We start from the raw sequence: 11,890 nt of genomic DNA, 5'->3' as shown, positions 1-11,890 counted from the left end.
GTTATCAGGAAGTATTCCAAAAGCATGGAAATCTACATATGTGCTGCCACTCCATAAGATTGGGGATACAAATGATCTTGCTACTGTCACCCCATTTCAATACTACCTTCTTTAGATAAGATTCTTGAATCCTTGGTTAATGTTCAACTTTGTTCCGTTTTATCTGAATTGCATTTTTAATATAAACCAATTAGTGTTTAGGCCTGGGTGTAGTACTACCACAGCAATCATGCTAGTTGTTAATGATATTGTCAATGCCTTGGATGCTAAAAAGAGCTGTGCTGCCTTGTTTATTGACCTGTCAAAGGCGTTTGACACAGTTGATCATTCTGTTTTGTTGAAGAAGTTATTAAAAAAAAATAGGCCTGGGATATACAGCCAGTTTATGGTTTCAGAATTATCTTAGCGACAGAACTCAGGCCATCTTGACAGATTGGTTTGAATCTGAATTTCTTGAGAATCAAAAAGGTGTTCCTCAGGGTTTGATTTTGGGTCCAATATCGTTCACCTATACTAATGACATAGGAAACACTGTTAATACTTGGAATATTAATCTCTATGCAAATGACAGTTTTGTATTCCTGTGCCAGCTCGGTGCAGCAGGCCATTTGTGAACTTCAGCATGACTTTGTTTCACTTACAGATCATAAATTAGTGTTAAAATACAAGTAAAACCAAGCTGCTGCTGTTCTCTAGGTCACGAAATGTTGACCCTGAGGACCTGCATAATTGCGCTACAAATGGAGCCCAAATTGAGCTTGTTTCTCAATATAAAGTACCTGGGTGTCTGGATTGATTTCTTATTTTTTTTATTTCACCTTTATTTAACCAGGTAGGCAAGTTGAGAACAAGTTCTCTTTTACAATTGCGACCTGGCCAAGATAAAGCAAAGCAGTTCGACACATACAACGAACACAGAGTTACACATGGAGTAAAACAAATATACAGTCAATAATACAGTATAAACAAGTCTATATACGATGTGAGCAAATTAGGTGAGAAGGGAGGTAAAGGCAAAAAAAGGCCATGGTGGCAAAGTAAATACAATATAGCAAGTAAAACACTGGAATGGTAGATTTGCAATGGAAGAATGTGCAAAGTAGAAATAAAAATAATGGGGTGCAAAGGAGCAAAATAAATAAATAAAATACAGTAGGGAAAGAGGTAGTTGTTTGGGCTAAATTATAGTTGGGCTATGTACAGGTGCAGTAATCTGTGAGCTGCTCTGACAGTTGGTGCTTAAAGCTAGTGAGGGAGATAAGCGTTTCCAGTTTCAGAGATTTTTGTAGTTCGTTCCAGTCATTGGCAGCAGAGAACTGGAAGGAGAGGCGGCCAAAGAAAGAATTGGTTTTGGGGGTGACTAGAGAGATATACCTGCTGGAGCGTGTGATACAGGTGGGAGATGCTATGGTGACCAGCGAGCTGAGATAAGGGGGGACTTGATGATAAATTGTCCTTCATAACACATATAGAAAATCTGACTGATCTGTTTTTTTTATATCTAAATAAATCATGCCTCAGTATTCAAAATGGGAGAAAGATTGTTCAAACAACACTTCTCCCTGTATTGGATTTTGGTGATATTGTTTACATGCACGCGGCAGCCTCTATTTTGAGACCTTTGGACGCAGTCTACCATGCCGCAATACGTTTTATCACAGGGGACAATTTTAGGACTCATTGTAGTCTGTATAAAAATGTGGGATGGAAGAGTAAGAAGAGCTGCATTCTCTTATTGATTTCCAAAGCAATCTGACAGACACTCCCTTCATATGTAACTTCATGAAGTTAAGAATCATAAATGACCAAATCCCTTCTCAGGAATGGAAAACAATAGGTCTCAACGGATTTGGGAAAATCTGCGTTTTTGTTTTTTTGCCTCTAATCTGTGGAACAGTCTGTAGAGTTCACTGCAGTTACATGTGCTGGTGCCACTCAGGCAGTTTACACTAATGATTGAGGACCTCTATGTAGTTTAATGTGATTGCTTTTATTCAATACGTTTATTTTGTTATTGTGTGCTGAATTATATTGTTTTATACACAATGTATATGTATACAGGGCTCTGTTGTAAAATAGATTTTGAATCTCAATGTGACTTAAATAAAGTTTTAAAGAACAAATAAGGGAGAAAAAATCAAGTGATGTGTTTATGTACTAACATTTGCCCTGTGCCCCCTGCACAGCTTATCCCAGTACAGCGATGAGAACATGATGGATGCTGGGAACCTGGCCATCGTCTTCGGCCCCACCCTGCTGCCCACGCCTGACGCCCTGGACCAGGTGGCCTGCCAGGCGCATGTTAATGAGGTCATCAAGACGGTCATCCTGCACCACGATATCTTCCCCGACCCCCCGGAGCTGCCTGGGCCCATCTATGAGAAGTGCATGACTGGAGACCAGTACTGGTGAGACAGATGGACTATACTGTATACTCAAGCCTTGCAACCATCTGTGCTTTTATCATTCTGTTCATCCATTTTGTGAAATATCAAGAGGGCCCGGTTCTACCAAGTTTGTCTAGTATTGCTGACTGCTGCGGTTATGGCACTTACACTGCCTTTTTCTTCCTTCTCCTCCCCCACACCCAAACTCTTTCTCTCGCTCTCTCCCCCTCTCCCTTTCTAGCGAGAGTCCGTTCAGCGAGCCGGGTGGGGAGGCGGAGCCCGACGGCGGCACAGAGACTCAGACCAGTGAGGAGGGTATGCTTTGACCTCTACACAATCACCCAGTGGGCTTCTCTCTCTCATCCACCAATGGATAGAGAGCTGTCTCCATGGCAACAGCTAGCATAGAGACCCCCCTCTCTCCCATTGTAGGGGGGAAGGGGTGCAGTGGGGTGATGGTTAGCTAAGACTCTTATGCTCTGATTTCTCTTTCGCGTCCACCTCGTTCCTCATTGGCTGAGCTCGGGCAAGGTCGAGCTGGGGAGATGAGTTATTGACAGGTCCCGATCATACGATCTGGCTCTTATCGCTCCTTTCTCTCTGTCCTTCTGCCTCCCGCCCTCTCTCTCTCTGTTTCTCTTTCTCCCTCCCCATCTTTCTTTCTCTCTCGGTCTCTCAGAGGGGGAAGCAGTAGAAGCGGTGGCCAGGTTTGACTATACAGGCCGGTCAGGGCGGGAGCTCTCCTTTAAGAAGGGAGTGACCCTGCAGCTGTTCCAGCGTGCGTCACATGACTGGTGGGAGGGGCGACTCAATGGCACCCATGGCCTGGTGCCTCACCAGTACATAACACTGAAGGACAGGCAAGTACACGGCTACAGAATACACGCTAAGTAACACAACCATGCCAAGAGAAGATGTCTGTAAAATATGCCTACAGCGGCATCCCGTTTTGGACTGTTATCAAATTAACTGTAGAATGAGGAATTGAAGTGTCAAAGGAACTGCCCATTTTTTGATTATTTAAACTTGTTTTTGGGGGATTTATGGATTGACGACCTAAGTTAATTAAATTGCAGTGAACAATTACTGGACACTGGTATTGATTGACTGATTTGATAATTTGTTTGATTAGTTACAGTGCCCTGATTGGTTGGGTAACAGGTTCTGTTTAAAACTCATTTGTTTAGGGAGCAGGTTCTGTTTAGTGCTGATTATTTGATAAGAGGTGCTGTGTGGTGTTTCAGGCCTGACTCTGCATCGACAGTGGACAGCGACAGTGGAAGCACTAGCAATGACGACAAGAAAGCCAGAAGTGAGCTGAACTCTCCTACTGACAGACAGCCAGAAACCTACAACAGGTCAGTAGCTAGTTCGCCTGAGAGGAGGCCAAATTACAGAGGAGGAACTTCTTGATGCAATTAAAGCATTTAATTTTGGGAAAACTCCAGGGCTGGATGGCATACCAAACTTTTTTTTGATATACTCAGAGGACCATTATTAGCATGTTTTAACCACTCCTATATAAATAGTAGATTATCGGACACTCAACAAGGTCTGATTTCATTATTACTGAAACAGGATCCAAGTAGTGTATATATAAAGATGCAGTCCATTTTTTTTGTGTTTTTTTAATCGGAGGGAACTTACACTTTAATGTTGTGATGCAAAAATTCTAGCTGAATGCTTAGATCATCGAATTAAAAAGGTTTTGTTAGTTATTATTAATCCTAATCAGACAGGTTGTTTTACATGGACGATATTTTGTAGATAATAAGACAAGTACTAGAAACAATAGAACACAATGAAATATCTGCAAAACCAGATTTGGTTTTCATAGCTGACTATGAAAAGGCTTTTGATAAAGTACGACTGGAGTTTATATATAAATGCCTGGAATATCTCAATTTTGGAGAATCTCTTATAAAATGGGTTAAAGTTATGTATAGTAACCCTAGGTGTAAAAAAGTAAATAATTGCTACATCTCAGAAAGTGTTAAACTGTCAAGAGGAGTAAAACAAGGTTGTCCACTATCAGCATATCAATGTATTATTGCCATCGAAATGTTAGCGGTAAAAATTAGATCCAACAATAATATTAAGGGTTTAGAAATCCATGGCTTAAAAACAAGTGTCATTATATGCTGATGATTCATATTTTCTTTTAAATCCACAATTAGAATCCCTCTACAGCCTCATAGGATTAAAACCACATTATGATAAGTAAATATTGCGTATTGGATCACCAAAAAAATGCTACTTTTACATTCCTGGGTAGTTTACCAATAAAATGGTCTGATGGGGATGTGGACATACTCAGTATACATATCCCGAAATAAATAAATGATCTGACTACAATACATTTTTGCTGAAAGTTAGCAAAAATACAGTGGAAAAATCACCCTGATTAACTCTGGTCATATCCTATTGCTTACCTATTTGATGATGGTTTTGCCTACACCAAGTGACCTGCTTTTTAAATGATAAACTCTGAAACGGCCCTTTTTCGGGACCTTGTCTTTCAAAGATACTTCATAAAAATCCATATGACTTCACAGATCTTCATTGTGAAGGGTTTAAACACTGTTTCTTGTGCTTGTTCAATGAACCATAAACAATTAATGAACATGCACCCGTGGAACGGTCGTTAGGACACTAACAGCTCACAGACGGTAGGCAATTAAGGTCACAGTAATGAAAACCTAGGACACTAAAGAGGCCTTTCTACTGACTCTGAAAAACACAATGAAGATCTGTGAAGTTACTTGGATTTTTATGAATTACGGGTTTTTTATATATATATGGGATACAATCTTCCCAGCTATGCAGATTTTGCTGCGAGGAGGCAGTCATTTGATTATTTATTTTGGTACTGTCCATATGTAGCTCGTTTTTGGTCACAGGTCCAGGAATGGCTGAAGAATTGCAACATTTACCTAAAGCTAACACTGCAAATACTGGGTGATTTTTAAAAGTCAGTCAATTGATAAATAATATAATTATTTTAGAAGAAAATATAATCTTTAATTTACAATCTGTAGAAACTATGAGAATAGAAAGGTTTAGTACATTTGTGAAGCATCAAGGCACAGTTGAAAAATGTATGGCAAAGAGAAATCCAATATGCATGTGTTAATCAAATGTCGACCACATTATCTACCAAGAGAATTCTCTTTGATTATAATCACAGCCGTATATATCCCCCCCAAGCAGACACATCGATGGCTCTGAACGAACTTTATTTGACTCTTTGCAAACTGGAATCCATTTATCCGGAGGCTGCATTCATTGTAGCTGGGGATTTTAACAAGGCTAATCTGAAAACCAGATTCCCTAAATTTTATCAGCATATTGATTGTGCAACCAGGGGTGGAAAAACCTTGAATCATTGTTACTCTAACTTCCGCAACGCATATAAGGCCCTGCCCCGCCCTCCGTTCGGAAAAGCTGACCACGACTCCATTTTGTTGATCCCTGCCTACAGACAGAAACTAAAAAAAGAATCTCCCACGCTGAGGTCTGTCCAAGCTAAGGTAACTGAGCTAAACGACTACCGCCCGTAGCCCCGTAGCACTCACTTCCGTCATCATGAAGTGCTTTGAGAGACTAGTCAAGGACCATATCACCTCCACCCTACCTGACACCCTAGACCCACTCCAATTTGCTTACCGCCCAAATAGGTCCACAGACGATGCGATCTCAACCACACTGCCCTAACCCATCTGGACAAGAGGTGTTGCTGTTCATCGACTACAGCTCGGCATTCAACACCATAGTACCCTCCAAGCTCGTCATCAAGCTCGAGACCCTGGGTCTCGACCCCGCCCTGTGCAACTGGGTACTGGACTTCCTGACGGGCCGCCCCCAGGTGGTGAGGGTAGGCAACAACATCTCCACCCCGCTGATCCTCAACACTGGGGCCCCACAAGGGTGCGTTCTGAGCCCTCTCCTGTACTCCCTGTTCACCCACGACTGCGTGGCCACGCACGCCTCCAACTCAATCATCAAGTTTGTGGACGACACAACAGTGGTAGGCTTGATTACCAATAACGACGAGACTGCCTACAGGGAGGAGGTGAGGGCCCTCGGAGTGTGGTGTCAGGAAAATAACCTCACACTCAACGTCAACAAAACTAAGGAGATGATTGTGGACTTCAGGAAACAGCAGAGGGAACACCCCCCTATCCACATCGATGGAACAGTAGTGGAGAGGGTAGCAAGTTAAGTTCCTCGGCATACACATCACAGACAAACTGAATTGGTCCACTCACACAGACAGCATCGTGAAGAAGGCGCAGCAGCGCCTCTTCAGCCTCCTGAGGCTTGTCACCAAAAGCACCCACAAACTTCTACAGATGCACAATCGAGAGCATCCTGGCGGGCTGTATCACCGCCTGGTACGGCAACTGCTCCGCCCACAACCGTAAGGCTCTCCAAAGGGTAGTGAGGTCTGCACAACGCATCACCGGGGGCAAACTACCTGCCCTCCAGGACACCTACACCACTCAATGTTACAGGAAGGCCATAAAGATCATCAAGGACAACAACCACCCAAGCCACTGCCTGTTCACCCCGCTATCATCCAGAAGGCGAGGTCAGTACAGGTGCATCAAAGCTGGGACCGAGAGACTGAAAAACAGCTTCTATCTCAAGGCCATCAGACTGTTAAACAGCCACCACTAACATTGAGTGGCTGCTGCCAACACACTGACACTGACTCAACTCCAGCCACTTTAATAATGGGAATTGATGGGAAATTATGTAAAATATATCACTAGCCACTTTAAACAATGCTACCTTACATGTCACATACCCTACATTATTCATCTCATATGCATACGTATATACTGTATCACTAGCCACTTTAACTATGCCACTTTGTTTACATACTCATCTCATATGTATATACTGTACTCGATACCATCTACTGTATCTTGCCTATGCTGCTCTGTACCATCATTCATTCATATCTTTATGTACATATTCTTTATCCCCCTTACACTGTGTATAAGACAGTAGTTTTGGAATTGTTAGTTAGATTACTTGTTGGTTATTACTGCATTGTCGGAACTAGAAGCACAAGCATTTCGCTACACTCGCATTAACATCTGCTAACCATGTGTATGTGACAAATAACATTTGATTTGATTTAGATGGGAGGGGTTGAATGGAGCTGAAGGGTGGGACTAATAAGATAAATGTAAAACATACGGGGTCTATAAAATGTATATTGGTTCAGAACATTTGAAATAACAGTTGCAAATAGAAATCAAACTGGATGGACATCAGAAATAGAGGAAGGCCAGGACTAAAAACAATCAAAAATATAACTATTGTGTCTGTAAAATGTGTAAGCTGGAAGTAGAAGCCTAAGTGTTGTTTAATAGTTTACTTCAATTGGGGGAGGGGTGGTAGGGTTTGTGGGGAATAATAAAGGAAGGTAAATTCTAAAAAGGTATATGTTTATGTCTGGTATGAACATCAATATATGTATTTACCCCAAAAATATGGGGGATTGGAAGCGACAATCAGCAATATTAAGCTGATCCACCCCGCCTGAGACCTACAACAGGTCAGTAGTTAATAACACACCACCGATCTATAACTTGCACAAAGGTAAGCTAGCGGTTTGTGGAGTGTATAGATTTAGTCAAGCGCTAATCTTAGTTAACGGTCTATACTTGTACGTCTCTCGACAGCAGCCACCGCAGGAAGCGGACTGACATTTTCCGCCGCCCCCTCGGTCGCTCTAAAGATCATGGTAACGTGGGTGTGTTGGAGAGGAACTCGCCGCCCGTCACTGGTCACTTCAGCCCGCGGGAGCTCCTTCTGGGGCGGAGCACTGGCTTAACCCCGCCTCTCGACAGCCCCGAGCGTCGTCGCCGTTCCACTGCTGCGGTGACAGTTACCGTGAGCCGCCACGATTCGCTGCGTCGGCCTGAAGACACGCCCATCCGGCGCTCAAGCAGCGGGCAACACGGCTTCAGCTCCAGAACCCTGGACCCAGACACACTGGCACAGGTACTCTCTCTCACTCACACACACACACACAGTTGAAGTCGGAAGTTTACATACACTTCGGTTGGAGTCATTAAAACTTGTTTTTCAACCACTCCACAAACTATAGTTTTGGAAAGTCTGTTAGTAAATCTACTTTGTGCATGACACAAGTCATTTTTCACAGATTATTTAACTTATATCACTGTATCACAATTCCAGTGGGTCAGAAGTTTACATACACTAAGTTGACTGTGCCATTAAACAGCTTTGAAAATTCCGTCATGGCTTTAGAAGCTTCTGATAGGCTAATTGACATAATTTGAGTCAATTGGAGGTGTACCTGTGGATGTATTTCAAGGCCTACCTTCAAATTCTGTGCCTCTTTGCTTGACATCATGGGAAAATCAAAAGAGTACGCAAGTATAAATACCATGGGACCACGCAGCTGTCATACCGCTCAGGAAGGAGACAAGTTCTCCTAGAGATAAATGTACTTTGGTGTGAAAAATGCAAATCAATCCCAGAACAACAGCAAAGGACCATGTGAAGATGCTGGAGGAAACGCGTACAAAGTATCTATATCCACAATAATACGAGTCCTATATCGACATAACCTAAAAGGCCGCTCAGCAAGGAAGAAGCCACTGCTCAAAAACCGCCATAACAAAGCCAGACTACAGTTTGCAACTGCACATGGGGACAAAGATGGTACCTTGTGGTCCTCTGGTCTGATGTAACAAAAATAGAACTGTTTGGCCATAATGACCAAAAAGGGTCAGGGGCTTGAAAGCCGAAGAACACCATTCCAACCGTGAAGCACGAGGGTGGCATCATCATGTTGTGGGGGTGCTTTGCTGCAGGAGGGACTGGTGTACTTCACAAAATAGATGGCATCATGAGGCTGGAAAATTATGTGGATATATCGAAGCAACATCTCAAGACCTCAGTCAGGAAGTTAAAGCTTGGTCGCAAATGGGTCTTCCAAATGGACAATGACCCCAAAGTTGTGGCAAAATGGCTTAAGGACAACAAAGTAAAGGTATTGGAGTGGCCATCACAAAGCCCTGACCTCAATCCCATGTGTGGGCAGAACTGAAAAAGCATGTGCAAGCAAGGAGGCCTACAAACCTGACTCAGTTACACCAGCTCTGTCAGGAGGAACGGGCCAAAATTCACCCAACTTATTGTGGGAAGCTTGTGGAAGGCTACTCGAAACATTTGACCCAAGTTAAATAATTTAAAGGCAATGCTACCAAATATTAATTGAGTATGTAAACTTCTGACCCACTGGGAATGTGCTGAAATATAATCCTCTCTACTATTATTCTGACATTTCACATTCTTAAAATAAAGGGGTGCTCCAAACTGACCTAAGTCAGGGAATATTTACTTGGATTAAATGTCAGGAATTGTGTAAAAGTGAGTTTAAATGTATTTGGCTAAGGTGTATGTAAACTTCTGACATCAACTGTACTTGCACAGACACCTGCTGCACACATCAAACTACACTTCATCTTATATGTTCTCTATTTCCTCCACCCTGCCTCGTTCCCGTCTCTCCGTAGGATATAGAGGAGAGTGTGGCTCTGGGGCAGCTGAAGCAGATGGAGCGTGGGGGCTGCAGACCGGCTCCAGACGTGGTCCTGGACACTCTGGAGCAGGTTAAGAACAGCCCAATCACAGCCTGCTCCTCCGAGTCACCCAGCCCCCACAGCACCCCCTCCACCCCAGGGACTCCTGGTACTCCGAGTCCCCTTAGCCCTCTGAGCCCCCTCATTCCTCTCCCTGGCCCCCCTCCCGCACCCCTCCGATCCACCAACCCCTCCCCAGACACCCTGGGCTCCTTCAAGCCTGTAGTGGGGACTCCACTCCGTATGGGGGCTCCACTTCGCCCCCCAGCCCTGAGGCCCAAACCCCTGGTGCCCCCCAAGAGTAACACCCCCTCTGCTGGACAAGTCCTGCACCATGTGATGAGCCAAACCAGGCCAACCCGGGCCAAAATAAAGAATAGGAGAACAGGGTACCTGCTTACTGTTTCGAAACCTGAACAAGGGTAGAAAGCGGTAGGACAGATCTGAAACGAAAAGGGTTTTATGTAGTAATACAAAATAATACATGATATACCATGATATTTATGTGTGTTGTCAGGTTGGTGTGTACTCTTGTTGGTGTATAGGAGTTAACTTTCTCCATGTATCGAAGCATTTATCAAAGGGTAGCTATGTAAAATGGGACTGCTGAATGGGAGAAGTACAAGAAAAAAGTATAAGCTAAAGAAAGCAGAACCCTATCCTGTAAAAGAGATGTAGTCACAGATGTGTGGGAAGTGTAGTTCTCCAGTGAAATGTAGTTTCAGTGATGTGAACGTTGATTATGTAATGACAATAGGCTCTTCATCTAATGAAGGTCTATCACCAAAAGGCTGCTGTATTCTTAGTGTAGTTCAATTGGCTGCTGTATCTACAAGCGATTTTCATTGGCGAAGCAAAAGAAAGGGACGATGAGGTGCCTGATGGGTAAAGGGAGGCTCACGGTGTGGAAACAAGGGCGGATGTCTGATCTTTTTTATTTTCTATTTCACTTGGTTCCGCTGCTAAGCTCACTAATGCCTCAACTGAAGCCTCTCGAGGCATTGGTGACAAAACTCACATTCTATTTAACCAATGTTCAGCTATTTTAATGAATGTTCCCGTATTTAATTACGTTCAGCTCTCTATTGAATGTTCAGTGGGCACTAATGTCACAGGGCTGGCGGTGGCGTTAACCCTCACTACTAGAAAACAGCCTTCTCTTGTGTTCAACCGACACACACACTCAGGCCAGGGGAAATGGTTTGGAGGTACAGTGGGTTAGGAGTTTGTAGAGTACGTTTCCCTCAGCCTGGGTATGTGTGATTTCTTTCCCCATTTCCCTGTTTGTCTGTGTGTGTGTTTCCTCTGCCTGCCCTCGTTCTGTTCCTTTGTAAGTGCGATGGTGGATAAAATGGATTATTCATGTCTGCCTTTAGTACCAGAACATGTGCAGGACAGGGGTGCGTGTGTGCTGGCACTTAGTTTGTGTGTGGGAATATAGTGTGGCTGTTTGTGTTACACTGAAGTCACTAAATAACCTTAAGTTCACAGTAAGCAAACCGGGTGGGGCTCTTGGGTGTAAATGCCCAAAATACACTTGAACAACAGCACACTGAATGTGTCCTCTTTACTGGGTTGGGAACTGGTGTGTGTGCATGTTTGAGGAGTCCTGGCGATGTGTGTGTCAATGTGAAAGTGCCTTTTTTTTACCCTTGTCTTTGTGGGGAGTTGTAATCCACTCACGCATGTCCTGAACGAAGAGCAGCAGCACTTAGAATGAAATAATCAAAATGTTTTAGTAGAAGACTGAATTATGAATCCTAGAGTTAATCTATTGTGACATTGCACTTTGATGTATAGGAAAAATTGTGTACTTGGCATGTAGCATTATAACATGTGAACAGGTGCATTTTAAGGGACGTTGGTTTCTCTCTG

At 43.4% G+C, this 11,890-nt stretch overlaps 1 protein-coding gene across 4 annotated transcripts in view; it reads left to right on the top strand.

Moving 5' to 3' along the window:
• LOC118366183 (SLIT-ROBO Rho GTPase-activating protein 1-like) overlaps window positions 1–11,832 on the top strand; it is a 39,463-nt gene extending 27,631 nt beyond the window's left edge. For 3 of the 4 annotated variants that reach the window (XM_052491821.1, XM_035748660.2, XM_052491823.1), the window contains 6 exons: window positions 2,187–2,408; window positions 2,629–2,702; window positions 3,067–3,247; window positions 3,632–3,745; window positions 8,084–8,405; window positions 9,950–11,832. In XM_052491821.1, coding sequence (XP_052347781.1) covers window positions 2,187–2,408; window positions 2,629–2,702; window positions 3,067–3,247; window positions 3,632–3,745; window positions 8,084–8,405; window positions 9,950–10,441 — 1,405 coding nt within the window. In that variant the 3' untranslated portion in view covers window positions 10,442–11,832. The remainder of the gene's footprint in view (window positions 1–2,186; window positions 2,409–2,628; window positions 2,703–3,066; window positions 3,248–3,631; window positions 3,746–8,083; window positions 8,406–9,949) is intronic. The other variant, XM_052491822.1, reaches the window with a different exon arrangement.
• Window positions 11,833–11,890: the final 58 nt, after the last annotated feature.

This window comes from Oncorhynchus keta, chromosome 33, assembly GCF_023373465.1.
Source record: "Oncorhynchus keta strain PuntledgeMale-10-30-2019 chromosome 33, Oket_V2, whole genome shotgun sequence".
In the NCBI taxonomy this organism is placed as follows: domain Eukaryota; kingdom Metazoa; phylum Chordata; class Actinopteri; order Salmoniformes; family Salmonidae; genus Oncorhynchus; species Oncorhynchus keta.
This window is presented reverse-complemented; position numbering and strand designations above follow the sequence as displayed.